The sequence below is a fragment of the Patagioenas fasciata genome, chromosome 1 (genome assembly GCF_037038585.1).
Source record: "Patagioenas fasciata isolate bPatFas1 chromosome 1, bPatFas1.hap1, whole genome shotgun sequence".
Taxonomy (NCBI): domain Eukaryota; kingdom Metazoa; phylum Chordata; class Aves; order Columbiformes; family Columbidae; genus Patagioenas; species Patagioenas fasciata.
In genome coordinates this window covers 80973570-81001413 of record NC_092520.1, presented here as the reverse complement: position 1 = coordinate 81001413, position 27844 = coordinate 80973570, and the positions used below count along the sequence as shown (strand labels likewise).

The following is a 27844-nucleotide window of genomic DNA, read 5'->3' as shown; positions in this document are numbered from 1 at the left end:
AGAAGCTTATTGAAAAGCTTTTGTTTGCATAGATGCTATCAAGACAATCCTTTAAATACCGTCTTCTATGCCTCTTCACATACATCAGCTTTCCCCAGCATTCCTTGGTGTGTGGTTTTGCGTCATTTTCCTTACTTTGCCTTGAGGTGCATCAGCATGGGAGGGAAGCCAGCAAAGGAATAATGTGCAGTAATGGGAACAACACAGAGAAATACTAGTCATAAATTTTTTTCCTATAAATATTTTTATGTATTTGGAGCACTGATTTGAGTTACAGTGCATTAGGAGTGGTGAGCTGGAGTACCCTCCAGCTGAAGGCAGCCCTTACACATCCTGTTTGTCAATGGCCCCCGATGGGTCAGGAAGGCACTCGGTGTGGTATGTGCTATGGGCTACAGGCAGCACATTCAGGACCAGCTTTTGAAAGTGGAATTGAAAATTCTACTATCTAGACATGTCAACATGTCCATCTGATAGTCAGAAGTGTTGACTGCCCCTTACCTTACCCTAGCCAGCAACCAAGGACTCCTAACTTTTGCCATCTGCTTTTGAAAAATTTGGCCAGGATGTTAGTTAGATGAGTCTTTTAAATACATAAGTATATCTTCTTTTCTGTTTGTTATTCTAAGTAGCTGGTGAAGAAAAAGGAATACCTTTAAAAGTTAAGTGTTTACTTCAGACTGAACATTTGGGTTTCTGTCTGTTTTAGAAGCGTAGTGTGGCTGTTTTTAGGGAGGAAGGTTTACTATGGGAATGTGACTGCAGTTTTTAACTTCCTGTTGCTGTCATAAAAGAGGTAATTTGTACCAAAGGAGCTGAAATCTGATCGGGTAACACTTTCAGTTTTCAGTAAAGATAACTTCCTATTCATTATGTGTTTTTACACATCAAAGCTTCTTACTTATGTTAGGATAGTACTAGTGTAAAAATAGGCATGTACTCAGCTACAAGAAAAACTGGGAAAATTAAAGTGCTGAGTAATTTCAATTTCTCTGCCATTTTTGCAAGCCCATTCCACCAATAGCAAACTGCCACAAACAGGAGACACTGATTTCCATAGAGAACTTGGCAAGCTAGATCATAGGGACCTGGGGGTCCTGGTGGACAGCAGGATGACCATGAACCAGCACTGTGCCCTTGTGGCCAGGAAGGCCAATGGCATCCTTGGGTGTATTACAAGGGGGTTGGTCAGTAGATCGAGAGAGGTCCTCCTTCCCCTCTACTCCGCCCTGGTGAGACCACATCTGGAATATTGTGTCCAGTTCTGGGCCCCTCAGTTCAAGAAGGACAGGGAACTGCTGGAGAGGGTCCAGCGTAGGGCAACAAAAATGATTAAGGGAGTGGAGCACCTCCCTTATGAAGAAAGGCTGAGGGAGCTGGGGCTCTTTAGTTTGGAGAAGAGGAGACTGAGGGGTGACCTTATTAATGTTTATAAATATATAAAGGGTGAGTGCCACGAGGATGGAGTCAGGCTTTTCTCAGTGGCAAACAATGATAGGACAAGGGGCAATGGGATCAAACTGGAACACAAGAGGTTCCACTTAAATTTGAGAAAGAACTTCTTCTCAGTGAGGGTAACAGAGCACTGGAACAGGCTGCCCAGGGAGGTTGTGGAGTCTCCTTCCCTGGAGACATTCAAAGCCCGCCTGGACACATTCCTGTGCGACCTCACCTAGGCGTTCCTGCTCCAGCAGGGGGATTGGACTAGATGATCTTTTGAGGTCCCTTCCAATCCCAAACATACTGTGATACTGTGATACTTTGCTTTGTAAATACAAATCGAAAAAATCGAGCAGCTGGTATTTCCAGTGTCCAGAACAGTTTTTCCCTTTTTCCAGCTGCTTGGTTTTTCTCCACCGTTTCCATTGGTGCAGTTTACCCTTTTAACAACAACAAAACTTATGTCAGGAGTTTAAACTCACCGTGGCATCTGAGAGGAATAGCAAGAAACTGCTGCAAAGGAAACAATTATCCCAGCAGGGCTCCAGAGCCCCCTGAATAGCTCGGACAGCCCCCAGCCCAGACAAGGAGAGCAGCACCATTTTTCGGGCTTCAGCCTCTCCAGTCTCCTTGGCTGTTTGCAGTGTAATCCCTTCCATGTACACACTGAGCAATAAGTGCTTTGCCGCTCCAAACACAAGGGCTGAGTGGGAAGAGCAGAACTGGTGGCAGCCTGTTCCTGCCGACACTGGAGCTGTATTTCTCAGTGGCAAGCCCAGCAGTAACTGGCAAACAGCAACTCTCAGAGGGTATCGTAGCTAAAGGATGGTGACAGGAAGTGTCTTGAGCATCAGGGAGCAATGATCCCAGTAGGAATGAAGGATGAGAACAGTGGATGCTTTGTTTGGGTTTGATTGCAACCTGTGCTGAGTTACTTTAGAAGTAAAAGAAACTTCAAATAGCTCCTGGCTTCGATGTCCATTGCTAAAGGTCAGTTTATATTGTATAGTCCCCTGTGACAGCAGAGGGCTGAACATTTGTGAATAGACTGAGATCTGCAGGTCACTCGCTGCCTCTTGAGTCTGTCTCGTGGGCCTAAAGTTGAGCACAAAAACAAAAATAATTACGCAGGGCTGCCATGTGGGCTGGGGACATTGGGGAATTTCATCTTTACCTCTCTGTGCATTCTCTTCCTTGTTCTAAGTTTAAATTCTAGCATTTTCCAAGCAGGGACCTTGTTTGTAGCTGAAATGTCTAGCCCAGTGACTTTTCGGTGTTCCTTCAATAAAAAATGAAAGTTACAATCAAATTGGCTTGTGGTTGCCTTTCACTGCAGGTTTGTACCTCAGTCCTCTAGCACAAAGCTTGTGTGCAGACCACAAAAAATACAAGGAAATCTGTGATTTATGATTTGCATGTGCTGCAGTCACAAGAGCTGCAGTGATTGCTGATGGAAGACTGAAATGTGGTAGGTAAATATATGACTTTTGTGTTTAACTGTTCATGAAAAATGAACAATGTGATGCAAGTGTTCCTTTTTTAAAAACTGTTACAGAAATGATGTGAAAGATTTAATATTTTTACAACTTTGTATGTCCAGCATAGTCTTAGTATAGAAGTTAGATTTCTAGTAAGCTTAGGCTCAGTCAGAGACAAATGCAATGGAAGATTAGCCCTGGTTTATATGCTTTTTTTGAAGCATGGTCTCATTTCCATGACATGTCATCTTGGTCAAAAGTCAGAGAATCAGTAGTTTTTTTAGTTGTGTTAAAAAACATTTTCTGTTTTTTCAAGGTTACATTTTCCAAAATATTTGTGTATTTCTACTGTATAGTTGGTAGGGCAAACAATTCTTGTGAAGTAAACTTATTTGTAGAGCTTCAAGAGAAAATGTTTTGAATGAGAAGTCAAATCTATCTCAAAATTTAAAACTGTGAAAATACCAGCTTGGAGATGTATGAAAGAATCCACTGCAATTTTGCCCCCTGTGACAAATTCTGCTTACTTTGGTTGCCAGTTTGTATTCTGTGCCATCAAGGGTTCAGGTTTACCCCCAGAGGAAGGCAGAAATTCCTCCTTTCCTTGGGAAGCTGCTGCACCAGCTCCAGGGGGAAAACCTTCACAGACCATCGAGTACAGGAAGCACAATGGTCACGGGAAGAATTCGGACGCCTGGGATTTGCATCCCCTTTGGTGAGGAGCTGGCAGCGGGCAGCCGATCTTGGAGGGGATGTGCCCTCTCCTCAAGACAAGGGGGAGTCTGAGACAAACCTGCTGCAACTCAGGTCACTGAATAACTGAAACCAAAGCTGAAAGTAGTGATCCGCTTCACAGAGCCATGCCAAGAGAAAAATTTTGAATAATCCTTCATTTCTTTTCTTGCAGGACAGTGATGTTTTTTGTTGCTGTTGTTTCACAACTGTACTTTTAAGTCTAGGAGAACCTTTATTTTGTATGTTAAAGGCCTTTCAGTTTCTTGTGGGATTCGTAGAAGAATCACAGAATGGTTGGGGTTGGAAGGGACCTCTGGAGATCATCTAGTCCAACCCACCTGCTGGAGCACATTCACCCAGAGTGGATTGTTTCAAAGCTCTTGATAACTTGAGTCGTGAGCAGTTCCCTTTAGAAAACCCTACATGGGGACCTTGAAAAATCCCTTATTTTGGCAGGATGGCTGTGAGAGATCTGTACCCTGAGAAATGTCCTTCGTCAGGTTACAAGTCTTAGTGCAGTTTTATCTACTCATGCTTCTAAGCTTTGAAGTTGAAAGTTAGGAGTTTGCTGTTGGAGACTTGTGGTCTGCACAGCTCCTCTTTCCTCAGGGGAAAGCAGGAAACTTCCTATTGAGGAAATACAGCCCATGATATTGACTCTTCTTAAATCTACATCATTGTCCTGCCAACCTTAACTCCAGTCTTAGAAAAGCAAGGCAACATTGGTCAGTATCTACAGTGATGGTTAGGGACTGAAGTCCACTTGAAATCAGCAACGGAGTCCCTCTGAAATTGCCTGGTGGTGCTACTCCTACCCCCTTCACCCCTCCAGTGATGTCTGCAGGGTTTAGGTGGACTCTGCAATGTGCAGGGTCACTGCAGGGTCTGGTCTCACCTGGTCATGTAAATGGGCCCTTGTGGTCCCCAGAGAACCAACTTGGACCTGCTCTTGGCTTCATTCTTGGTGACTTTGAGACAGCCCCGCAGTGGGCTTGGCGTCTGTCTTTTGCAGTGTAGGCACTCTCTGTGGGAAACAGGCTGCTAAATTCCTCTGTAGATTTGGGCTATGTTGTTTCTTTTATAGTTACCAGGTAGGAATTTTTTAGATGTTTTAAGATTTGTGGTTTGTTAGGGTTGTTTTTCTGGTTTACATTTGTGATACTTTAGGTAACATAATTAAAAACTGAGAGACTTTGTGTGGCAAATTAACCCCAGCTGGTCTAGGATTTTTATCCTTGAAGGTGTGTAAATAGCACAGTGGTGGTGATGCTTAAAAGAAAATTCCTGTGTAACAGATACTTCAAATCATGCAACTTGCTGAAGGGGAGAGAAATGAAGACATACCAGACACCAGGTTCAGTTCAAGTTCACTTTTATTTCTGATTTCAGTCACTGATTGCAGTGGAAGCCATATAATGGACCACTGCATCCAGGGGAGATTCATGCGTGAGGTTAAATTTACTCTTTTACAGAAATATTGTCATCATTTTTCCCATGTTTGGCTCAGTTGGGCTTTCTTTGGGTATTGAAGAAAGATTGTTTATTTCCATATATTTTTTACTGATCCACGGGATGTGCTTATGTGTTGCCTATTTTAGTTATGTTTAGTGTGTTTTCTGTAGTCGGTAAATAGCACTGTGAAAAACAGTTTCTAAATTTCTTAGATCTTGGTAAAGCAGATTTAAGACCATTAAGGTAGTTGTAAGATGTTTTTGTTGCAGGAGGATTTTCATCTTGGTTTATAATAAGAAAGGAAGTGTTGCGTAGTAAATATTTTCTACTATAGCTGTGAAAATATTTCAGGGAAATGTTTTACTGGTTCGAATATTTTCATATGAACATCATGGTCTGATCAGAAATTAGTTCTCATTAATAGTTCTGATTATTGTGAGTTAACATGACCTATTTTGAATTAAATCTTCCTTTGTGATTAACAATAGCTGGATGTTTGTAGAAAGTAAGTTTTGGACTGTTACAGTTCTAAACTTCTGGAAATTATATATACTGAGGTATGGATATTTCTTTTCTGAAGCTCATTAATGACATTCTGCATATGTCTTAGGTGATTCCATGATCTTGTTAGTTGGGTGAAGTGTCAAATACATACAGTAATTTGATATTTAGTGTCTTGTGGTAATGCCAAGTGCTGAATAACCTTCAGCTCCTTCTGTAGTCACCAAACAATTCAGGATACAAGCCTTTGTAGATAACCATCTTCTTGCAGATACAGCCATTAATAACGAGGCTATAAAAGCGGGGAAGGCCATCTCGTGAGCGAACTTGAATTGGATTCTGACTCTGATGTATCTTGACCAGATTGGCAGGGGAGTCAGAAGCAGCAGCTTGAATCTATTGTCATTTTATCTTTTCTTTTTAAGCAAAGCTATTTTCCTATGCATTTTACACCATCCTTTATAAACTCCACCTTCAGGCCTGTCATCATTGCAGGACTGTTTTGTTGGTTTGTGTGGTAGGAGGGAGTAATTGACTTGCACTTTGTCATGACAGATTTATGGCATGGGAATACCACTTGAAAGTATGTTTTAAACTTCAAATAGAGTTTTTTGTGTGTTTGATCTGGAGGAGGCATCATGTACCTTGCTGGGGTCCCAAAGAAAGGAATCGAAAGCGGGACAGACTCCTCAGTCTGAACTTTGAAGCTGAACAAGAATGAACTTTAATCATTGTTGAAGACCTTTTCCAAACATGTTTTGATGTCTAGTATCTGATATTTAAGCATGCTATTGTACATAGGGAAAAATACATGGGATTCACAAGGCTTGAACAAAATTATACACATTTAAAAATAAAAATTTAAGATAGTTATTAATTTATACTCTTACTCAACTTCACTAAAATAGTTGTTTTCTATTGCTGACATTCCATGCCTTACAGTCTATGATGCAATGGTAAGTCATAATATGGGTATACTAATCTGTTTTGAGATGCTAGATTGCAGAGGGGAATGAGCAAACTTTGTGTTTCCTAACTAAGAAATAAAAGCTCCATTGTAATTTTATCTACCATCAGTGACACTATTAATTACGATTGCCTGTACTCACCTTGTTCTTCAACTGTTTTATTGTCATTTGTAATCAGATGGTACTGCTTTAAAGCACAGATTGTGTCTGGCAGGTTAATATCACATACCTGTCACATTTCATTTGAAAAAAAAAGTAATATTATGTATGTTGTACTGCAAAAGACTGAAATATGTGACATTTGTGATATTACATATGCAGAAGCCCTGCCTGTATAGAGGTCAGTATTTTACTCTGCAGTCTAAATTTCATTTTCTTGTGAATTTAAATTTAGTTTAAAATTATTTTGCAGCAGAGCAGATTTCATTTATTACATAGAATGAAACTACAAGCTAACAGAAAGTTAAAAAAAAATGTCAGTCACCTTTGCATTTGGACTTCCTAAGCATTTCTCTCACGACTTCATTCTTTCTCATATTTCATATCACATTTCTGTGAAAAGTAAATGAATCACCCACATATATAAAAATATTTCCTAATGCTGACAGTTGGGAATGGATTTAGACAGAGAAATTTACACACTCACACACAACATGCATAGGTACATGAAATATGGTCTTAGGATAAGTATATATATATGCGTACAGCTATACTGAATACTTGGTGTTATGCTGTAGAACCCTTGGGTAAGTTTTTATGGATTTGATTTATTGGCTGACGGAGTTGATTCATTATTTGTATATGATTTTTTGCTGCTGGGTGGCCATAATTTACAGTTCTGGACCTAGTTAACTCTGTGGGTGCCTGGAATTTTCTGTATGAACATCTCTGACTATTGTTTAAAGAAATAAATGAAGTGGACTTGCTTGAATGAACAATTCACTCATGAGGAGCATAATATGGTCAGGCAGGCAGGTCATAGAAAATAGCTTTCAATAAGTCTTTGTGAGTCACTATGCTATCACATCTTCTCTTAACAGACATACAACAATCCATACGTGTGACAGGCAGCTGAAGATCATCTGTGAACCGCTGATCACAATCCTTTTCTCTCATCAGTATTCAGTGCTGTTCTTGCATTCTCTACCTGCACAGCCCTAGTAAATTTAGTGGTAGGCACGGAACACAACAAAAGCTTGAAGAGGCGTGAAAAGTCAAAAAGTGCCTTGGCATCATTTCTGTATAAATGAAATATGATACTTACTTCCATCTTTTCAAAATTGGACTTAAGGCTTTGGCAGTTAGCAAAGCACCTCTTTTCCCATGATACGCAGAGTAGTGTAATAAAACTGTTTGCTATATCTTGTTTACTGGGAAGAATGGATTTCTCTTTGTGTTCAGTGTGGTAACAGCTCTTCTGGAGGTTTGAGGTGAAATGTTACACTGTCTGTCATTTTTTTCAAACCATTATATCATTTACTACTGTGAAGTCCAACTGGGGGCAGGGTCACAAATATGAGAAGAAGAGCCAAACCACTGAAATTAAAATGCTCTGATTAACGGTTAAGTATCTACAGACTATGAATTATTCTAATTTGCAGCATTTCAGATGCTGCCCCGAAGGTGATTTGGCTCTTTACTGCTCTAAATACTGGATATGAACTTAGTAAGACAAAGAAATGTAGCAGTGGTTCTTTATGTGTTCCTACGAAAATGCACATACATGTATTTCGTTGAGTACTTTGTTAGTTAAAGCCATTGGTCTACAGTCCATAAGTATTTCTAGGATTTCCTATTGAGAAAAAAAAGTAGTAAACATTGCATATAGAGAATGTAAGTTTGTCATAGCTACAGATTCCATTTGCAATGTCTTGTTAATAGAAGGGCTTGATGAAGCTTACCGAGATGCTGGGTACCTAATTGTTAAAATTTAATGGAAAACTTGGGTAGTGACCCAACAGAGGAAGAACGCTTTCTTCTAGCCATCTGTGAATGCACTAGTTACACGCATATGTAATTCCACACGCACTTGTAGTACATTTTATTGTAACTGTGTAATTCATCACAGTTTAATGTGGCATAGCCATTATTGTAGCGAAGGTTCTAAACCCTTCTGTTTTAAGGAAAACAGACAAACAAACAAGACCAACAAAGGAAAACCCCTAGGAAAAATAAACTAAATGCATTCAGAATTTCATCTTGGAAGCACGGCTTCATTCAGTAAGCATTTCACATCTTTGGAAGTCTGTCTTAACATCCATGAGGGAATGTTTCCTCTGCCTTTTCTTTCTTCTGTACATCTCAAATAACTTGGAAGAAAAGCAACTTCAATGACTTTTCATTTGTTCCAGTGTTTCTGCTGTAATGTTTCTCTCCATCTGTGCTCTGAAGAGGGTTTTGTGGTGATTCCTAGAAGAAATTCCCAGGATAGTTCTTGCTGGAAATTACAATTTGTGCAAAATACACAGTTGTATCATATTGTAATGAGTTTGAAGGGGATTTTCTGAAGTGCCAAAATCACAGAGAGAACAAGTGCTACTGAATTTCAGTAGGACTTAAACTCTTAAGATGTGTGTGAAAATCACTGCTTTCAGTTTACGTGGCTTTGAAATCATCAGCTGAGCTGGTAAATTCTTGTGATATGCAAATACATTTCTTTGTTAAATCCAGGGCATTCAGGATTGATATATATGAGAAGTATATATTTCTGCATATACTCCTGGATATAGTAATGCTCCAAACTGCATGTAAAAATTGTTTTTTTATAATCCTTTGCATAGATTAATTGGAAATAAATAGCTTTCTGTGATTTAGGGAGATGGAAAACAGGAATAGATATAGATAGACTTTTAGTAATATGTTGCATTCTCTTCTCATGCTTACTATTTCAGGCAGTCAAGAATCTAAAAACGCAATCAGATCCTTAAAAAAACGTGTATGTGCGGGTCACCTTCATTTTTTCACTCTTCATGCCTCAAATCCCTGTTGAAATTTCAGCGTTACTAGATATCTGGATGATAAAGGACATATCTTTTCTCTTCTCACACAATGAGTGCCAAAGGCAACAACATGAAATTTGTATGCAACACTATCTACGTTACATGTGCATGTTCATTTATCTCAATAACTGTCATCTTTGTGTGCGTACATCTTACAATGATAATAAGATCCCAACTCTGCTCAAAATGTCAAATTTTCACGGATAGATTACTAGCTGTAGGGAACTGGAGCAAAATACCTCATATTGGGAACACTGTCCTCCTTGTCACTGACCACATTAGACCCTTTCATGTAGCTTCATATGTGGCTTTTATTTATTATTTACTTCCACCCATGCCTTGAACTGCAGTGGTTTTCGTATGTGATCTGACTCATAAGTGTATGTCCGTTAAAAATGTAATTAATGTAATCAAGTCATGTTTCTGTATATTAAAGGAAATATGGTACATAATCTGTTGCCTACACAAATTTTGCTGCCTTTTGGTGAACTTTGAAACTTGTTCAACCATTTTGTCAATCAAATGGGAGAATAAAGACTTTTTAAAGGGAAGACAAATATTTTCATATGCATTTGACATATATTTTAAAATAAAATAATAAGATTTGGAGTCACAAAGGGGAAGTATGTTTTCTAATTTAGGGGTTACTGGAATTCTGTTATCTCCTGAAAACTGAATTCTGAATTAAGCGCAAAATGTTATTCATTTCCCAGTAAGGATTTAATTGCTTCTGCCCAGCTGCTTATCAGCCTTTAAAATTACTTATTTAAAGGTGAAGAACTAAAGAATAAAAAATTTCCTTCGCTTCCTTTAGAAATGAAAACAAAAACAAACACAAAATTCATGAATAATAATGAGCATGACCAACAGTAGGATAATGTACACGTATTTCTTGTCAAGAAAAAGTAATTGCAGCACTTGATGTGAAAATGGGTTTTATGTCTAGTGCTAATTTCTACTCTCCACCTGATTATATCAAACTGCAGTAATGCATAGGAAGGAATTGTAGTCCTTCTGGCCAACAAGCATGAAACAGGCTGTTGAACAGCCAGTGTTACATTATACAGGATGAAGGAAAGAGTAATAGGTTTCTAAATCTGAAAGGTTTTAAAATACTGATGTAAAACTAAGAGGCAAGCCTTTTGTGTAGGGGGAGGGCACTACATTAGTAGTGACATTTTTTCACTTTTTTGTATGATTTGGAAAAAAACTCATAGCTTGTTTTTTTCATCATCTGTAGCAAAACCTTTTTCAAGTTAATAAATATTCTTAAACCGTTAGTTCATGTTATTATTCTTGATTTGTCCTAGATCAGAGGAGGAAAGCTTATGATCACATACACCAGAAAGAATGATGCTGGCAAATACGTTTGTGTTGGAACAAACATGGTTGGAGAACGTGAAAGTGAAGTTGCGGAGCTCACTGTTTTAGGTAAGAATTCCTCCTTTAAGACTGTGGATGAAAATGTCCAACTGTTGTTTTTGCTAGTAAGCACTTTTTTAGGAATAATTCTCTTCTGTTTCCTTTTCAGTGTTTATGTTGAAAATTATTTTGTCATGGTTGTGTTCTAGCAAATGGATGTCAGTTAATGGCTTTGCAATCCACCTTGGACTGGCTTTGCTATTGGAAGGCACTTTCTTAGTTCTCAAACTAGAATAATTCTGGTGTCCACTGGCTAGATCAGTATTGTAGAACAAAAATTAACATCACTAAGGAGCTTAATTTTCCCTGATATTGAGGAAAATCAGAATTGTTCTACAATTTTTGCTCTAAATAGTTATCCTTTCATTTATAGTTCTGTGTGCTTAGTGTTGTAAATATACAACAGGTCTACTTGTTCAAGTGATTCTAATGATATTTCCTGTCAGCATTGCAACATTAATTTTCAGTTAAGATTACCGAGCTTAGCTGAAAATTGCATTTTTTGTTGCCCTTGCAGAAAATAAACTGTAATGCCAGGGGCGATCTTGATATGAGAGAATTTCCCCATTATCACTGTAGCTGCATCTTTAGTAGTTTTCATTCAAAATGTGTCCCATGTTGCTTTAAAGTAGGGGGGGAGGCTTGAGATAGCTTAATTGTTTCTGCAGGAAAAGTAGATATCATCACAGGATGAGAACATCCAAACCATATTTGGTTGGTTTTTTTAAATTCAGATTTAAGATCTGTCTTCTCAGTCTTTGGCACTTTTATCTGTCTTCACTACCTTTTAGAGTTAGGTCTTGGGCAACTTGAAGTCCTGTTCAGAGTTTTATTTGAAGCAGGCTTTTCCATAATAAAACATCTTAAAGTTGTTGAAACTGAATATCCAGCAAGATAGCATGTAACTCTTTAGAAGCTAAGGAAGACTTCCTGTGATCCACCATAATGTTTGGATTTTTTTTTTTAAATTTATAGGCATCTTTGAAGCACTTGGAGAGGAAGATTTTTGTCAAATAGACTTTCAGAACTTCCAAGCAAAATCTAGAATCGAAAGGAAGTTGTTGTTACATGAGTAAAGTCCTGACACTGGGCTCCTAGCTAGCTGTACCAGTTAATTGCTCATCACTAGTCTGGTACTAACCAGGGAATCATGGCATGGAACATTACGTAATCCAAGCTGGAAAGTACTGCTCTTGCTGAACACCTGTAAGAGGGATGCATTGCAGGGAGAGGCCTTCTTTGCTTTTTCCTTCATCTAATTTTCCTTTCAAATGTGTTTCTGAGTTTCACCCTGGGAAAACTAGTGAGGTTTTCTTTTCAAATAGGACAGTAAAGCTTTAAATGTCTTATCAGTCTGTGTCTAGAAATTTTTAATACACCTCATTCTTTCAACTCAGGCCTTAGATATGCGTCAAAAAGTATGAGAAACATGCCGACTTCATATATTAAAATCTTTCAACATAAATCATCTGTTTATGGGTTTTGGTTATTTAGATGTTGAACTTTTGCTTTTAGGTCTCTGCTTTAGATCAGAGAGAGGATTGCATGCCAGAAATGGTAATACTAGAAAGTTTCAAAGTGATCCTTGCTAACCTTTCTTTGTATTTACCAAATAGTTGTGTGACGAAGATAGATACTTAAATCAGTGCTGATTTCCCTTACCCATTTATAGGTTTGAGTAAGAGTGTTATGAACGGGCAGACAAAAGCCCTCAGGCTATTACTCTGCCTTTAGGAAACCAATCTAGAGAACACTGTGCCTGTTGTGGGTTTGCTGTTGTCCTGTAAGTCCTGGCCTTACTGCATCAGTCCCTTTCTCTTGCATAATTAAGCTGAATATTCTTCCCCAAACTATTATTTCACATTAGTTTAATTCAGAATGTTATTTACTCGCATTCAGATTGTCGTTTTACAACACAAGAAAGGGGCTGGGGTGGGGGTGGGGGGAAGTCTGTATTTGTGTTTTTTTAATTGACAGCTAGATTCATGTCTATGGGTCTCTCTTTTATTTCTCACTTCTTGTGTATCAACCTAGGCTAGAACTGGCAGCTTAAATATCAAATTGCTGTTTCGTTCTAACATGATTTGCCTAGCATTGCAAGCAAAGGTAAGTTTTCTACAAAACAAGTGTCCAGTTGGTTTGAATATCCTCGAGAATAACGGGAGTTCTTTTATAGGATTTTGTTCAGTTCACATTTCACTTGAACCATTCACTAAGGTTTTGCAATACTGAATCTCTCTACCTTAACCTACAAAGTCCAAATAACATTCAGAACTACCTTTTTCAAATACAAATGTGAGACACTAGGAATATGGGATTGCCTCTTTATCCTTCTGTCTGGTGCTTTTGTACTCCTATGAGAAATTTATGTCATATCTTTGGGTATTCTAACTTCCTGATTGTGCCAATGGCTTCGGGTTCTTCCACTTCCAGGGAGATGATATTTGCATCTTTAATAGATACAAGTCGAAACATGCAAGTGCCTTCTCAACTCCCTCAGAGATTTCACAGGTTTATAGGCAAAAAGGTCATCTGCCTTAGGGAAAGGAACCTGCCAAGCACTCTCATGTTAAACCTTCCCTCTTCTCTTATGGACATCCTGTTGTCATCGGCTGCTGCCTTTCAATATGGATAATGCTTCCTGGAGTATCCCAGAAATTGCAAAAAAACACTTTTCCTTATGTGTGTGCAAACCTCACTGCACTCCAGCCTGGTGTGAAACTATTAAACCATGAATAGCCCAGCACTGTAAAGCTTTGAACCCTTTTACAGGTAAAAAAGTGTGTCAATTCCTTTCCTGAGATTTCCAGCTAGTAGCTGGGTCGCCAGAGTAGCACAGCCAGTACTGACATCCTGTTTTGGTTCTGTGAAAAAGTATGCGGCAGTTAATCTGATGAGCCAGGACTTGGGTCATCTATGTCCTAAAATGTAAGTCAGGGATAACAGCAATTTCTGGGTTTTGTGGGTTTTTCTGTCTTGTTTTATTTTATGTGTACTAGCGAAAGGAAACATTGTCTTTGTAATGCAGCATTGGAAATGATTGCATCAAACACTAGCTGCTGCTGATACCTGCAAGCAACCTCATAGAAATACTGTGCTGGACCTTACTTAGCCTTCAAATTTAGAGGCACCATTGAATCGAAACCTCCAGTGAAGTCTGTGGTTGGACCCTGAGCCACTGTTGAGAGCATCTGGTCACCATCAGGGCTGCAGATCTGCTGCCTGTGGCACTCAGAGCGGCTGGAATGACGGCAGAGACGCCTCCGTTAGATTTGTCATCCTGCTCCCCTTACTCTTACAGTCACAGTTGAGGGAAAATTGCAATTTGGGCACAGAACTGCTGGACTAATCCCCTTTTTTTTCCCCTTTCATTTCCTTTTAGAGAGACCATCTTTTGTGAAGAGACCAAGTAATTTGGCTGTAACTGTGGATGATAGTGCGGAGTTTAAGTGTGAGGCAAGAGGTGACCCGGTCCCTACTGTAAGGTGGAGGAAAGATGATGGGGAGTTACCAAAAGGAAGGTGCGGTAGATGGAGTTACCTATTTTGTGACATCTAGCTTGATGATGTAACCATTCGACATTCAACAGCTAGCATTTATTTTTCTTGAATGGAGAAAGCCTGACTCATCTAATAAGACATTTCTAATTACCATCGAGCTCTATTTGAAGCTATAATTTATAGTGAAACTTAAGAACAGCTTGTTCTCAAGCTTTTGTTGTGACAACACATGACAAATACAACAAAAATAACTCAGTCAGTAATATCTGATACATATTAATTCTTCACCTGACGAGCCTTTTGTTATTACTAGAAGTTTTGATGAATGTGTAACAAATAGTAAATCAGATTACAACATGAAGAAGTATATATTGGAACTGCAATTAATATAAAATGTAGCCTGGTAATGTAAAAAGCTACCTTGGTTATACATGTTTTTGTTGTTGAATTTCCACATACATTTTTTTGTTTCTCTCAGTGCTCTAATTCTGACCAAAAAATAAAGCACCTTATTAAAAAGAAGTACATTCTGTGATAGATAGATTATTTAGTTATTTACTACGACTTCCCCAAAATCAGTTAAAAACCTATTAGGGGAGGGGATAAAAAGAAGAAAACCCGTAACAGTTGGCTCCAGTCATCCAAATCCAGCTTCCTGTTAATCTATGGTATAGCTTTAATCAAAATTATAGTGTTTCTAAGAGAAAAAGAAGCATATTGACTGCATTATACGAGGAAAAAAAAGATGATAAAAGGAGATAAAATGGTAAAAGGCCACACTGTTCTTTAAAAAAAATTATTGACCGAGTTGTGATTTATCTTGACTTTCAAGCAATTGTGATCTTCTTGAGAACAATATTTTCTTTTCGATCATATAAAAAAAATCCTTCATTCAGATGGAAAAATTATAGAGAGAATATTATTATATTTACTTGTTAAAAAGAGTTCTAGCAATTAAAATGTTTTGCATTAGCACTTTACAATTTTACTATGCCAGTGAAATTCTACTGACGTCAGTAAAACTGACGCACATTGCGAATGAAATAAAAATAAGGTTTTCAAATATTTGGATACATTTTGCTTTTAAAACTTTATTTTTAAATTGTCAATTTATAAATATTTCTACATGTTTTTATTTCTAAGAGAAATGTAGAAATAAAAATATTTGAAAGCAATCACACTATATTTTTACCCTTTGCAAAGTTCTATTATTCCTATTCATTGTTTATTACTATGTGTATTTGAAGATATGAAATCCGTGATGATCATACTTTGAAAATCCGGAAAGTTATGGCAGGAGACATGGGCTCGTATACTTGTGTTGCAGAGAATATGGTTGGAAAAGCTGAAGCATCAGCAACTCTAACAGTTCAAGGTAAGAACGTTTCTTTACATAGTACTTTTACCTGGAATAAAGCTGAATTTTTTGCATGGTAACTTGATAGATTTGCTATACACAGACTAGTTGCATCTATACACAACTAGCAGAGTTGCTACTTATGCAGGAGGTCTATGGTAAGCAAAAATATAAATTTGGCTTGGGTTGTATTCTTAAGAAAATGAAGCACTTCATATGTAAGATGTTTTTGTAAGCCATCTTCAAAGTACTGGCGTGGAGAGGCGAATATGTTTTGAACTTCAGTATGGTCAGAGTCATGCCACTTACAGTCTTTGTATCTGAAATGCTGTCGGAAAAAGGAAAACCAGTGTTACCAAACTACATTGTTTTAACTTGAAAAGAGTTGTAAGTTCAAGTATCTGCCTAATTTTTTTCAATTAAATACAGTAAAGAAGCAGTGAATGGTGTCTTTTAATACACTAACCCAGACCACTGGAATTCCTGCTGCTTTTTCATTATAAAAACGTATCGTAGCACTACTGTTTCTTTGTAAGAGAAAAATTCAGTGGAACTCAGTGAACTAATATGTATAAAAATCCTTCATTGCCTTTATATACACAATCCAGATGTTCACTATTCAGATAATCCCTCTCTTCCTTTCCTGGCCAGCAGACAGGCAATGATGTCACCCTGATGCTTTTTTCTGAGCACTGATGGTCCTTCTGTCCTTTTCTCTGTTCAGTGGGAATTAGTCATTATGGAGTTTTGGGGAAGTATAGGCTTAAAAGTTATTTTATTTGGTAACAGACCTCTATTTTTACACACTCACTATAACAGGAAAGGTCTTGTCCTTAACTTGCTCTCCGTTTTCCACCAGAAACATTTGGTGTCCTTAACATCTGTCGCTGTTAGGAACATAGGAATTCTTTTGTTGAAGCTCTCATAAAACCAAAAATTTTGAGATGCTCTGTTGTGTTTGTCACCATGATGTTTATACATCAAAACTGATATCTTATGTTTGCAAAATAACCAGTTCTTATGCTCAGTGTTTTAGAAAAAAAAAAAAAAAAGATTAACGCATAAGCAGTAAGCACAGTTTATTCAAAAGAAAGATAGTGAATTATTATTTTAAATGCCAGTTTGTTCTGAAAATCACATTTCAGCTGCTAATCTTGTAAAATGTTAGTAGTAACAAAATTTGCTTTATGACTGGTTGAGCAATTACATTTCTGGAAATAAGCTATTGGTAGCTGTAGTTCCCCACAGTCCTATTCAAAGTAATAAGCAAGTACATTCTTGTAATCCCATTTAGGTTAACAGTGCTACGTGGATATAAAACAACATAAGTATGTAGATGGTAGAGATCTTGAGTGAGATCTTTTTAATTTTGATAATAAAATGGTACTTTTAAGAAACATGATTATAACCTAAGTCTTGATTCAGCAAGATTCTTATTATTTTGAAGTACTTGTATTACACAGTAGATATTTACAATGTAACAGCTTTGCTCTGCGGATACTGTTATGGGATAATTTGTTTCACAGTGTGAATGGATTACCTCCTGAGCCATTTGTCTGTACTAATGTCTTTGTAGAAAGGATTGATGTGAGAAACTGTAATGTGTAAGACCAATTTGTAGTTGGCAATGTAGTAAATTATTATCAAAATCCATTTACTCGAGTATCTAGGAGACCTCATTTCATGGGCAGAAAAAAAAAAAAGATGCCTCTAGAAAACATGCATTTTTCATCCAGATTTTTTTCACATTTTTCCTTTTATTTTTTTCATCCTTTTTCCCTCCCCTCCCCTCTCCTCCACTCCCTTCCTCTTCTCTCTTGTTTAAAACACTTTTTTTCCCCCTAAAGGGTCAGCTTTTTGACTGTGCTCCATCTAGAGAGGTAAATTTGATCTTGTTTCAGTGCAAGATAACATTATTATTACTGTTTATGGACACACAGCTCTTTGAGGAGTTTTTTTTCATACGAATAGTGCTTTTTCTCCATAATTTAAGAAATGGAAATGACGAGTATCTTCTACTCTTTTATTAATTATCATGTGATGTATTGACTGTAGGGATTAAGTGATGTGTGTTCTGCTATGCCAAATAGAGGTATTTCTTTATTTCTTTGTAAACGGGGTGCTGTGTTACAAATCATGGCCTCAGAAGTTATACCTTCCACTGTTTAGACCTGTTAAATTTAGCAAAGGATAAAGGGGGGGGGGGGCACTGTGTGCTTGGTTTAGCTTTTTTTTGGTGGGTTTTGGGTGGTTTGTTTTTCCCCTCAGTATCTCAGCAACAGGCTGTGGTATTTTCAGGCCAGACTACTCCAGAATGAATATGAAAGTTGTTGATGGTGCCCCCAGAAGCTGTATGTCTGTGTGAGGAAAGGAGCTGCTGCCCTGCGTGCAGGATGGGCTGCAGCAGCCATGGCTGTCAGCAGGCCCCTTCAGGACACCTCTTGGGCCTTGAGCTTGGCAGCGCTGCTGAGAAGAGGACACATCCTCTTCTATACTTGTCAGTTTTCAGGCCTCAAGCACTGTGGTTGACCCGTTATGTTCTGCACGATACAGGGTTATCTAGGGTATTAAAAGGTGGAGCGTGCAACAGCAGGGCTGATTGAGATAGCAAGGTGTCAGGGATGTGTTGGTGAAGCGCGGCGGATAGCTAATGTGGTGTCTCAGCAGAGAGCTGCCCTGGATCTGGTGGCGTTAATGTAACCTCCAGCTCAGCTCTGACCCTGCTTGACGTGGCAGATGTTGGAATGCCCTGCAGTGCTCCCTGTCTGGGGAAAACTGCACAGCTCAGCCCACGGGCCCCGTCTGGGGCTGCGGACTAGGAACTGTCAGCTCAGAGAGTTCAGCTGTACATAATGGGATGCTAATTGTAGAAAATGCAGAAGAGGGGAGGGAGTATCAGTTCCATGTTAATGTTCTTCCTGCTCACGGCACCATCATCAAAGATTCTAATTACTGGAATGACTGTTTTCCTTTATACAGACTTCTAACTTTGGGGATTATAAGTGGAGTAGAGATGCTGGTTTTTGGTTTTTTTTTTTTTTTTTTGCTATTTCAGTCATATTCCTAAACCAAATTTGGAGTTCTGTATTGACATAGAAATTTGAACCCTTCACTTAGTCTTTTACTGTTGCAGCTTAAAAGCATTTTCATCCTTCAAACTGTCAAATTATCTTCTTTTCTCCTTGGAAAATTAAATAGCTAAGAAAATGTAATCTGCTGTTGTTTGCATTTTCCCAAAAGTGTCTGGGTCCACTGTTTTCATTTTGCAGCAGTATGTAGTGCATATGTAGGACATCCAGAGACATTCCTGAATACATGTGGAAGCGTTTAATTCAGGAGATGATTAATTATTAAATAAATACCCCAGTCAATTCAAAGTGCCAGGAAGAAACCCAGAGTACAATACATTATATTTTACCAATACATTATATTTTACCTAGTAGCTGATGTGCTTCAGCAAAGGGAAACAATGACCGAAAGTGTATCTCTGGAACCAGCAGATTTCTCCCTTGCTTTAGCACTTAGCAAGTTGGTTATATTTATTGTGTATTTAATATAAATGCAAGTTGCTTTTCATGTTTTCATTGAGATCTCTGTTACACGATTTGCTTAGTTTTATGCCTTGAAGCAGGAATGTAGAAATTATGGTATTATGTGCAATTTAATTGAAGCCCATGTTCCTAAGACACAAAATTATCAAAAATGTATGCCTCAGAACCTCAGTTCTGAAAGAAAATTAGTTTTAGCTTTAATGGAAATAGAACTAGGGCTTCTTCAAAAACCTGTAAAATTCACATTTAATAATAAAAATGCTTTTAAGCAAATCTAACACCCAAAGGTTTTCCGTGTTTTTCCCCACTTCCATTTGCTTCCCTCCCATTTGCAGTACTTAATTAGTCTTTTTTAACATCTAATTTTATAATAAGTTTATAATTTATGCTGAAATGAGCTTTACTATCTGATACTAGTGGAAATTACAGCTCCAGTGGAAGGTTCTCCTAGGCAGTAGGCCAAGAACCATTATAGCAATGACAGTGTAGTTGCTACTCAGCAGGAGTTGAAAAAGAAACAGGTCAAGTAGGTCAGTTGACTTGAGGACTTTACAAGAATATATAATACCAACAGTACGACTTGATCAGCATTGGGTTGGTGTGAACGATCCTCAAACTTCGAGTTCTTTACTCTTCTTCCTCGCAATCCTTGTTACAGTGCCCTGCCTAATATGCACTTCAACACACAGCAGCAGTGACTGAACTGTAACATGTAAATTTTGCCATTCAAAGACACTAAACACAGTGTTATCAGTTTGGCAAGAAAAAAGAAGAATTCCTATGGAAATTGCTCTGGCCAATTCGTATTTTACAGTGGTGTTCTTTGATATCAAGGTGTTTTAGCTTATGATGTCATTAATTTTAGGGTTAACAGAGCTTGTCGGTGAGGTGTATAGTGAGGACTTTTGATAAGTGACTTCTGGCTCTGATTTTGGTGTACTAGTCAACTGACAAGGAATTTTAATCTGAAAAGATGGCACAAGCTTCAGGTCTGGAATTTCCTCCTCTTTCCACTCCCTCTTTGTATAAAGTAGCTTCAAGGCACACCGTAAAAGACACCTATTTGATAAGGCTTCTGGGCAGGGCTGAGAATACCACCCAGAATGAAAAGGAATAGAATTTGCTCTTTTATCTGCCAGGTACCATATGAATGTTTCCACTGTGTCAGGCCACTGGTACACATTATAAGTTGGCTGTAAATGTAATTTCTTTTAAGCATCTGAGCTACCTACATCAAAATGACAAAGACAAAATTCAGATTTTTATGACATTACAAAAATGCTCTTCAGGTATGTGGTGGTTATTATGTGTTTCAGTGAATGCCTCACAGTATCATGGGTGAATTTAACCACTTGAATATTAAAACTAGGGTTTGGATTTAAATCTGAACTCGTGTACTTGGTCTCTCTTTAAGTCAGTATTTCTCTTAATTTGAGGCCATATTCTGTCTTCAGACCTTATGAAAGAGGAAGGAAGAATAGTGATATTCCTATGAACTTCAAGATTTTTTTTAATTAATAAACTTTTGACAGGATGAATGAGGGAAACCATCTCTTGTGATTTGTGTATCTTAGGGAGGCAGCCCTTTTCTCCTTCATGACTGCTGTAAACTATGTCAGCACTTCAGATTTCTATCAAGGATCTGAGGAGTTTGACTACTACCTATTTCTGGTGAAAGAATATAAATCTTAAAAGTTAATCGGAAGGAACTGAGGAAACCGTGTGAAGAAGAGAATAGTGCCGTTAAGGTGCTTGTTCTACTGCTGCAAGTGATGAGCACCAAGATTCCTGAAGCATTTCTAAAATACGAGTAAAAGAAGGAATCAGTAAATATTTAAGCAATTAAAAAAAAAAAAAGTAATTTATGATTGCTTCAAATCCATCTAATATATTTTAATAAATAAGTGCTTCCATGGCTTTTAAGATTTTAAATGGAGTTTCACTTGTTTTGCTTGTAGTGTCACGATAGTGGCAATTGCTTACAGGGAAATGCTGCTTAAAACTTTTGAGATCCCTTCCTACGATTTAGTACTTTGAAACAAAGACGTGAAACAGTTGTTTCTGAGCAAGTAGAATAGAAGTCCAAATAATTTGGAGAAATCACTACAAAAGTAAGTTGAAGCTAGAGGCTTTCTCCTGCTGAAAGGGTTTTATTTACTGTAAAGTTCTTTAAAGTTCTACCTCATTCACTGCAGAGAACTGAAGGAAGTAGATTTGTGTAGCATACTTCGGCACTAAATTAAAAAGTAGCAAAGAAAATCTGAAGACTGTTTTCAATTGCCTCTAATTTCCTAAATCCCATGACTAGGGAAAAATAAATTGGTTTTGTATCAGCCATCACTGTTGCAGACTTTATTTTGTGACTGCTGTTCTAAAGATAACATTTCAATAATTTTGCCTTTAGAACAGACAAAGTAGAATTTTAGTACAAGTTGTTGAGTTTGCAGATTTTTGGTTTAATGTATAGAATTAAATAGTGTGTGAGGAATAATAATTTTCATTGGTTGTTCATTAAACAATACTTCTGCTATATGTTCATTCTGAAATAGACTTTATTCAATTATGCTAAACATCCATAAAATGATAATACACACTTTAGTTTTGTCTTTTTTATAAGTTATTCATAGGGACTGTACAGTGATGATAGTCCACTCTCTTATTTTTGTTACTTGATGTGCATCATTAAAATGAGTCATCTCTGAATTGGTTCTTGACAAAAAAGAAATGCTGACTTATAATAACAGTACATTCAAACATTGTTTTGATAAGCTGTTTTGAGTACCATTTGGTACTGTGAATTATGTTTTATTTGAACACTAAACTGTTTTATTGTTAGGTTCTGGATAATCAGGAACTGGTAATAAAGTATCTTGCAATCTTTATGCACAAACTAGATACGCCTTGTAGTCTCAGTATCAGAATCTTCCAGTGCAAGGAAAAGAACCTGCTTCTTCAAGTTAAACTGCTAAATACCAAATATGCTCATATTGTTTTCTGCAGGCAGTAACTGCATGCTCCTCTTGTTGCTATGACCACACGTTAATTCCCAAAGTTTGGGGTGATTTTTTTTTTTCTGCATTTAAATATGGAAAAAGATGAGAGGATTTAGAAACAAAAAAAAGAAAAAAAACCAACAAAGCTGTCTGGACAGACATCAGGTTGCTTGTCTTGTTCTCATAAAGGTTTTTGAATTTCAGTAAAGCCTTTGATACTGTTTCTCACAGTATCCTCCTGGAGAAGATGGCCAGCATCCACCCACAATGCAGTGGGTGAGTAATTGGCTGACGGGCCGGGCTCAAAGGTTTCTAGTAAATGGGGTTATGTTGGGCTGGCGACCAGTCACTAGTGGGTTCTGCAGGAATCCATCTTAGGGCCGGCGCTCTTCAATGTCCTCATAAAGGACTTGGACTCAGGACTTGAGGGAATGCTTAATAAGTTTGATGATGGCATGAAATTGGAGGGATCTGTTGACACTCTTGAGGGCAGAGAGGCCCTGCAGAGAGATCTGGACAAATTGGAGAACTGGGCAATCACCAACCGCATGAAGTTCAACACGGGATTTTGCACCTGGGACACGGCAACCCTGGCTGCACATACAGACTTGGGAAGAGATTTTGGAAAACAGCTCTGCAGGGAGGGATCTGGGTGTTCTGGTCAACAGCAAGTTGAACATGAACCAACAGTGTCCCTGGCAGCCAAGAGGGCCACCCGTGTCCCAGGGTGCATCCAGCCCAGCATTGCCAGCCAGGTGAGGGAGGTGATTGTCCCGCTCTGCTCTGCACTGGTGCGGCCTCACCTGGAGCACTGTGTACAGTTCTGGGTTGCCACGGGATAGGAAGGTTATAAAGTTACTGGAAAGTGTTCAGAAGAGGGCTCCGAAGTTGGTGAAGGGTTTGGAGGGAAAACCATATGAGGGTTGGCTAAATTCATTTGGTTTGTTCAGCCTGGAGAAGAGGAGACTGAGGGAAACCTCATGGCGGCTACAGCTTCCTCACAAGGGGAGGAGGAGGGACAAGTGCTGATCTCTTCTCTCTGGTGACCAATGACAAAACCTGACGGAATGGCAGGAAGATGTGCCAGGGGAGGTTTAGGTTGGACATTAAGAAAAGGTTCTTCACCCTAGAGGGTGGTGGAGCACTGGAACAGGCTCCCCAGGGAGGTTTCACGGCCCCAAGCCTGACAGTGTTCAAGAAGAGTCTGGACAACACGCTCAGACACATGATGTGAACTGTGGGGTTGTCCGGTGCAGGGACAGGAGTTGGACTCAGTGATCCTTGTGGGTCCCTTCCAGCTCAGGACGTTCTATGATATCTGTGAAAAATGTCCTGTGCTCTCTAAACACAGCGTTGAAGGGGATTCAGATCTCTTTGCATCTTTCAGTGGCATAACGAGAGCCCACTCTGGACACAGTTAAGGTAGCACAGTGATACTTGGCTCTCAGTACGGAGGAGGAACTCTCCTGAGAGTTCTACTGTGGTCCTGTCTTCCACCAGCAAGGTCTGATGACCTTTTCTGTACCTCTTCCTTCAAAGTTCTTGGGTGTTCAGACCTTGTCAGATTTTTTTCCTCAAAGAGTATGACTAACCTAACTGAAGATGTAGCCTCCAAGCATTTGCTAATATCCCTAGGCCATCATAACTGCAGCTATGAAAATCAGGCTGAGTGTCCCCAGATTTTTTATTACATTTTATTTTTTCACGATATGTTTACTTCCTTAAGCAGCTTGTTCCCTTTTCTACCTCTGTCACAATAAAATTTCTGAGTACCTGATGGCTAATTCCATCTTATATAAAATTGTTATATGTTGTATTTTTTGCTACTTATAATTAAAATTTGTTAACGTGTCATGGCCACGTTCTAAGTAACGCTACCAAAGAAGTTTGGGTATTAGTGTCCCATATGTAGTCTTGGGTTGTCTGTATGTGGGGGATGTGGTGTCCCCATAAAAAGAAGTCCAGATTTCTTCTGAAATACTATCTGTTTCAGTTGATAGTATTCATTTCTGAGTGTTGCATGTCCAAAACAACATTTTTAATGATCAAAAGTTACTGCACTGGAAAGATTTATTGTCCTTCTCTTTTTAGTGTGTGTTCGGTATCCATTGATCATGGGGCTTTGGCCACTTTTCTCAAATAGCTTTAACTTATTATAAGAAGGTCACTATGGATTTCAAGTACTTCTTTCCAAGAAGAAAACTGTGTTATCAAAAACAGCTGGGATAAAAATCCCACTCTGTTTCCTTTTCAGCTCTGCTATCTTTTTCTGTATGTCAAAAAATGCAGTAGGAAGCTCCTGAGAATTCTTCAAATAGTATCCAGCTATCATAATCTTTTTGTACTTCTGTATAGCTTATTTAACCCTTATTTCACCCTTTTAAAAGGCTTTAATATAAATATTTGTAGCCATGATTACTTTGATTCCAGCAGTGCCCAAAATTACCTACATTCTTTTTAAACACAGGACTCCACAGTTTACTGCATCACTCTAGTTTTTAAATACATTGAATTAGACTTGTCCTAAATGTGCTCTCTAGATGATATTTGGTTTATAGGATGGTTTAGGAGGATACAGAGCAAGGAAGGGGGAGGGGACAGAAGGAGAGGAACTTCTGAAAGACCTTAAATCCCTCTCTCCCTCTCCCTGTCCTCTAACCCCCATGTTTCACATTTCTTTTGTCACCTCAAGGCAAGGACTACAGGATTTATAAATGTTTTAAACTGTGTACTACATACATTAACCTGAGAAGTGCTGCCTTTTCAAACCACACTGCAAAGACTTTCCACATTTTTAATTTTTATCATAGAAAACAATTAATCTATTTCTTTTCCAATCAGTTAGATTTCTGTCTTCTTGCCTTTGGTAACTTTGAAGTTACCGTAGTCACTTCATCCTTTAAACTTAAGAAGTGCTTATCTGACACATCAGCAGCAATCCAAAACAGAATTTTTCCAGTCATCATAAATGTAATAAAGCACGATCACTCCCTTGTTGGGGGTTTGGAATTACAAGTCATCACTTTTGATTTGAAACATCAAAAATCTCCATTAAACATTTTGCCTCAGCTGTGTGGCTGTAGAATGCTTGGCGCCAGACTGTTAGACCTTTCCTCAGAAGTCTGCACTGCACTGTATCACACTTCATACCCTGGGACTGCGTACTGTGAAAGCATTCGTGTTGAATAAGGGTGTCCCAGTCTGGTCTTACATGAATGTGAATTTTAGCAGAAAATCTGGGGAAATGTGAATTATTTATATAGATACATATATGACCTCAAGAAGTGACAGCTGAAAACAGAGAGACCAATGAGAATGAAAAGTGATATACCCGAATTCTTTTGTAATGTACCCAGTGTTATTTTCCCATATTTTTCACAAGTTGAAGCCAGGAGACAGCTGAATGGCCACCTTTATATTTTTTCAGAACAAGAGATTTTGGAATTTGTTTAGTTCTCTGCAGAAAATTATACTTTCCACGAATGACTGCAAAGAGATGTGCAGTCCAGGATATTGGGTGTTTCAGGTTGCTCTGATAAGAACAAACAGCCTAGAAATCACTAGATAGGAAATGAAACACAGTCTTAAAGTATCTCTCTTAGTAATAGTTTTTGCAAAACACCAACCAAATACCTGATAGTCATGTTGCAGAAAGGCATTCAATGGATTTGTTGAGATGGTTGAAGGTAAAAAGTAGTTAATTGGCTTTCAGAGCCTAACAGGCTTAGCAATGAAACAAATTTATGAACAGAAGAGGTTGGCAACTTTTTAGCTGAGTTTTTATTTGGAATTGGAGAAGGAGTTGGAAAATAAAATTGTTCATAATTTCTTTATTTTTTTAAAGAGTGAGCAGTCAGAGTTTGAAGAGTTTGCTAAACATACTCAGACTCTCACATTTCCTCTGCATGTAACTCTAGTACCCAGTTTTTCTGTACCCGCTCGTTTCAGACTGAGGTTATAAACAGTGGGTTTCTCACCCACTCCTTTCCTCCTGAGATTATAAACAGCTGAGTTTCAGCCATTCTGTAGAAGTGCAATGCTCCATGACAGATAATGTAACTATCCTGATACTATCTCTGTTGCCTGCTCTGGAGTTTCTCGTCTCCCACCATCTGGTCGCTACTTGGCCAACTGCGTCAGAGATGCCTCCTCCAGAGCTCCACTGTCTCTTCCAGCACATGGGCTCACGCTCTCATCCCACCTCCTACCAGTTTGTTTCTCAGGCACATTCAACCTCTCCTATTTGTCACTTGAACTGGGATTGATGTATCACAAAACTAATTGAAAACAATCTAAATTCCATTGTGACTGCTGTTTCCTAGATCAGTCATATGGCCAAATAATTACACAGAAGCTAAAGAGGGGATATGAGCCTGATTGTTGTATGTAATTATCAGCCTGAAGACTGGGATTTTTTCATTTCTCTGGTATAGAATTATACTGTCTTGCTTCCTTTATAATAGCCCCTGTGGGTGTCAAGAAGTCCTTGAAGATGTGAAGATTTTTATATAAATATTCAAAAGTGAAGCGTATTGAGCTTAAATCGACAGTATTCAGCTTGTGTTAGCTGAATAACATGATACCTTCTGAGCACCTAGAAGGTATTAATAAATAGTAATAGTCAGAAAATAATTAATGAGTATTTAATATGGAGAACAGAATACTGGTTAGTAATTAAGTACCATCTTGACTCTCAGTATCTCAAAAGCAACTTATTAGTATAAATGAATGAAAATTTCTATGATTTTGCTCTTTTTGAATAGATAATTACTGTCACAGCTTTCAAGAATGGGGTACTTGAAGTTTATAGCTTGTCCAATATCAGACTAAGAAATAAGACACAACCATAATATTTCATTCTAAATATGAGCAAACCAATGAGTTACAGAGGAACACTAGATTAACATTGGCATTCACCTCTATGAGAAGAATTACGAAATGTGTTATTTAGAGAGGTACACATTACATACAGTAGGTTGAAGTCTCATATTTACATATATCCTGTGAGGCAGGGCTGAGAGGGTAGTGCTTGCACAGTGTAGAGAACAGGTGGCTTCCAGAGGAAAGTAAAAGCAGCCCCTAATACTTACAGGGAAGTTGTCCGTAAGATGGAGCCAGGCTTGTCACAGTGGTACGTGGTGGGAGGACAAGAGAGAGTGGATTTAAGTTGAAACATGGGAGATCGAGGCTGGATATGTGGAGAAATTTCTTCACTGGGTGGAGAGGCTGTGCATTCTCAGCCCTTTGAAGTTTTCAAGATCTAACTGGATCAAGCCCCGAGCAGCCTGGTCTGACTCAATAGCTGACTCTGCTCGAGCAAGGAGGTTGGACTAGAGACCTCCAAGGTTGCTTCCACCAACCTGATTATCCTGTGACCCTGCAATACTACATCTGTCAAATACAATAGTTGCTCCATTGACATCTGGCAACTATACTAGTCTGTAGCTT

General features: G+C 38.4%; 1 protein-coding gene across 7 annotated transcripts in view; it reads left to right on the top strand.

Annotated features, from left to right (window-relative positions):
• The window catches only part of ROBO1 (roundabout guidance receptor 1), a 741248-nt gene that overhangs the window by 645188 nt on the left and 68216 nt on the right, over positions 1-27844 (top strand). For all 7 annotated transcript variants that reach the window (XM_071809765.1, XM_071809757.1, XM_065862790.2 and 4 more), the window contains 3 exons: positions 10884-11004; positions 14378-14516; positions 15743-15870. In XM_071809765.1, coding sequence (XP_071665866.1) covers positions 10884-11004; positions 14378-14516; positions 15743-15870 — 388 coding nt within the window. The remainder of the gene's footprint in view (positions 1-10883; positions 11005-14377; positions 14517-15742; positions 15871-27844) is intronic.